Source organism: Brassica napus, chromosome C8 (genome assembly GCF_020379485.1).
Source record: "Brassica napus cultivar Da-Ae chromosome C8, Da-Ae, whole genome shotgun sequence".
Taxonomy (NCBI): domain Eukaryota; kingdom Viridiplantae; phylum Streptophyta; class Magnoliopsida; order Brassicales; family Brassicaceae; genus Brassica; species Brassica napus.
This window is the reverse complement of record NC_063451.1, coordinates 7315577-7319208: the sequence shown is the minus strand read 5'-3', so window position 1 is coordinate 7319208 and position 3632 is coordinate 7315577. Positions and strand designations below refer to the sequence as shown.

The window sequence follows — 3632 nt, the reverse complement described above, 5'->3', positions numbered from 1 at the left end:
TGTTTACACGTGACGTGATCATTACCATATATAGTTCCATTAATAGTATAAATATTTCAATGGTTTAGTTATGTTTAATATAAGTTGTAATGGAGAATCCTCTGGTGTGTAACATTTTTTTCATTTTTAGTGTGAATTGGAAACTAAAAACCTTAATGTCAATTATTCAACTATGAAACATTAATTTAATTAATTACATTCAATCAATTATTAAGATTTTATCTTAAATTCTTATATATGAAATAAATTATTAATCTTATCATAAAAATATTAAATGGGTCTAAACGGGTTAGGGATTTAAATGGAATTAGTAAAAAAAAAAAGACTAGTTTAAATAGAACATGTTTATTTACTTTACAAATTATAACAACGCATATGATACGTTTTATTGAATTTTCACAAATGTAAAATATCTTGCACTTTAAATCGGATAGTTTAAGCCGTTTGAAAATAATTACAGGAAAATAATTCACTATTAATTATTTGAATAAAAAATATTCGAGTCATTAATTTTTTTTGTTGCATAACTTGGTTTATAAATAATATTTTAGGATATTTAATTATTTAGAAATTAAATATAATTAATATATGTGGGTATATAATTTGTATTTTAAAAATTAAGTACTCATTTGGTTCTCAGTTTGGTTTGTATTTTTCGGTTTCAAAGACATAGTATATGCTCGGTTATTTATGAAATTCAGTTTAATTTTGTTTTTTTTTTCAGTTTGTTACGGTTCAGTGCATATGGGTAAATGTACCAAAACCTATACATTATCTTATATAGAAATTATATAAGAAGAATTTATATAATTTTAAAAATAAATCCGCGGGGGATCAAAATCTAGTTATATAAGTAAAATGACATGTATTAAGTATGAACAAAACTTAAGTTCACCCTTAAGGTGAACCTTTAAATTCATTTCTCATTTTATTACCAATCAAAATGCCACATATATCAATAATAAAATACATTATTTTAAAAAAAAAATCTAAAATAATTGAAAAAAATAAATGAGGCTCATTTTAATGGCTAACGCCACTAACTAAACCTTAAATCTTAAATTTTAAACCCTAAACCTTAAATCTAATCCCTAAACCCTAAATTCTAAACTCAAACTCTAAACCGTAAACTCAAACCCTATATCTTAACCCAAATCCTAAACCCTAAATCCAGACCGTAAACTCTAAACTCAAACCTTACACCTTAAATTCAAACCTTAGATCCTAAACCCAAACCTATACTCTAAACTCAAATCTTAAACCCTAAAGAAAACAACATTGACCCAAAGATTGATCGTCTCTAGGAAAATGATTTTGAATTGTTTTTCTTGCTAATTAATTTTTTAAAGACTAACAATATAAAGTCCACAACAACTATATAGTAGCGAACGCGTTTGGGTAATATTACGAAACATATCCTTTAACACATTGAGTTATCGTTACATTAACAGGCTTCACTTTCCTCTGTCTCCTTCTCCCTCCGTTTCAGTTCCCAGAGGAAGCTTGTTGCTTTTTTCCAGCTTCCAAATCGGAGATGCATGCCAAAACCGACTCCGAGGTGACGAGCATCGCGGCGTCGTCACCAGCCAGATCCCCTCGCCGACCAGTCTACTATGTCCAATCACCGTCTCGTGACTCCCACGACGGAGAGAAAACGGCGACATCGTTCCACTCAACTCCGGTGCTAAGTCCGATGGGATCTCCGCCGCATTCTCAATCCTCCATGGGTCGCCACTCACGCGAATCCTCCTCGACCCGATTCTCCGGGTCTTTGAAACCCGGGTCTCGGAAAGTCAACGACGGCTCGAAGCGGAAAGGACACGGCGGAGAGAAGCAGTGGAAAGAGTGTGCGATGATCGAAGAAGAAGGACTGTTAGATGATGGCGAGAGAGATCGTGGTCTGCCTCGTCGGTGCTATGTCTTGGCCTTCATCGTTGGCTTCTTCATACTCTTGGGTCTCTTCTCTTTGATTCTGTATGGAGCTGCTAAACCTCAGAAACCAAAGATCACTGTCAAGGTTAGTTTTCAACTTATTCAGATCTGATCCAAAGCTTCTCAGTCGGTGTCTCAGATCTGAACTGTTTGGTCAAAATTTGCAGAGTATAACATTCGAGACGCTTAAGGTCCAAGCTGGTCAGGATGCTGGTGGTGTAGGAACGGACATGATCACGATGAACGCGACTCTGAGAATGTTGTATAGGAACACGGGAACTTTCTTTGGTGTCCATGTTACTTCAACTCCAATCGATCTCAGTTTCTCTCAGATGAAAATCGGCTCTGGATCTGTAAGTCCTAACCTAACTTGTTTATGTTGAACATAGGTTAACCTCTGACACACAATTAGGCCGGCCAAAATTAACCTAACTGAACCGAAATTTTTTGGTTTTTGATTCGTTTGGTTACAGTTTATCGAATTGGTTTACTTTGCTAGTTGGTTAGTTTAATTTTTCATTAACTTTGTTAACAAAATATATAGATTTGTATCAAACCAAACCACAATTATATATCCAAATTAACACAAGTTTACCAAAATAGCTGGGGATTTAAGCAAAACTACCCAAATTTTGGCCAGCTAAAACCAAATTGAAAACCGAATATTAATTTTTTTTAAACTATCCAAAAACGGATCTGAAACGAATCTATGTTTGGCTCCATTCGGTAGAATTTTGTGCAAATTAATCTAACCAAAATCTGAATTAGCCTAACCGGAATAACCGTTCTAACCGAAGCCACATCCCTACACATAGTGGTCTGAGCTTTGAATGTCATGAGACAAAATTAGGTTTCTTATTTGTTTGTTCTTTTGGTGGTTTGATTTATGATATTTTGCAGATTAAGAAGTTTTATCAGTCAAGGAAGAGCCAGAGAACGGTATTGGTACATATAACCGGAGAGAAGATTCCGTTATATGGAAGTGGCGCGACCTTGATACCGCCGGCGCCTCCAGCTCCACTTCCCAAACCTAAAAAGAAGAAGAAAGGAGCTCCCGTCGTTATTCCTGACCCGCCCGCACCTCCTGCACCAGTGCCAATGAAGCTCAGCTTCATTGTCCGATCACGAGGTTACGTGTTGGGGAAGTTAGTGAAGCCCAAGTTCCTCAAGAAAATCGAGTGTGACATCAACTTCGAACACAAACTTCTCAATAAGCATATAGCCATCACCAAGAATTGCACCGTCACTACTGTTTAAAGAAGGAAATAAACATTTTTAGTGGGAAAAAACGTCGTTGTATAGGGTAACGTGATTTACAGCTCAACGGGCAGCATTTTGGGTTGTTAGGGCAGCGCGTGGAAAGTGCCCGAAGGAGAGAACCAATGTCGGTGGCTTTAATTTACTTGAGTGGTTGGTTATTTCACTTATTTGTATGTCGAGAATATATAATTTTATAATTATGTGTATTATCGCACTAAGCACGACCTGGGACTTATTATCCGAGATCCGGATTCGATCCGAGATCCGCTCCGGATCCGTTCCCAAAATAGGATATCCGAGGTGTGCGGATCCGAATCCGGATAGTAATATCTTGGATCCGTGCAAACCGAATCCGGATCCGGATATCTTAAATTTTAGGTCCGGATATCCGGATTCGTATTTTTAAAATACATTGAATTTTTAAATTTTATTAATATTTA

At 36.0% G+C, this 3632-nt stretch overlaps 1 protein-coding gene across 1 annotated transcript; it reads left to right on the top strand.

Moving 5' to 3' along the window:
• Nucleotides 1-1391: 1391 nt before the first annotated feature.
• On the top strand, nt 1392-3406 carry LOC111206475. The gene is made up of 3 exons (XM_022703435.2): nt 1392-2017; nt 2100-2285; nt 2833-3406. The coding sequence occupies exons 1-3, from the start codon at nt 1535-1537 to the stop codon at nt 3187-3189; spliced, it is 1026 nt and encodes a 341-aa protein (XP_022559156.1). The 5' UTR covers nt 1392-1534; the 3' UTR covers nt 3190-3406.
• Nucleotides 3407-3632: the final 226 nt, after the last annotated feature.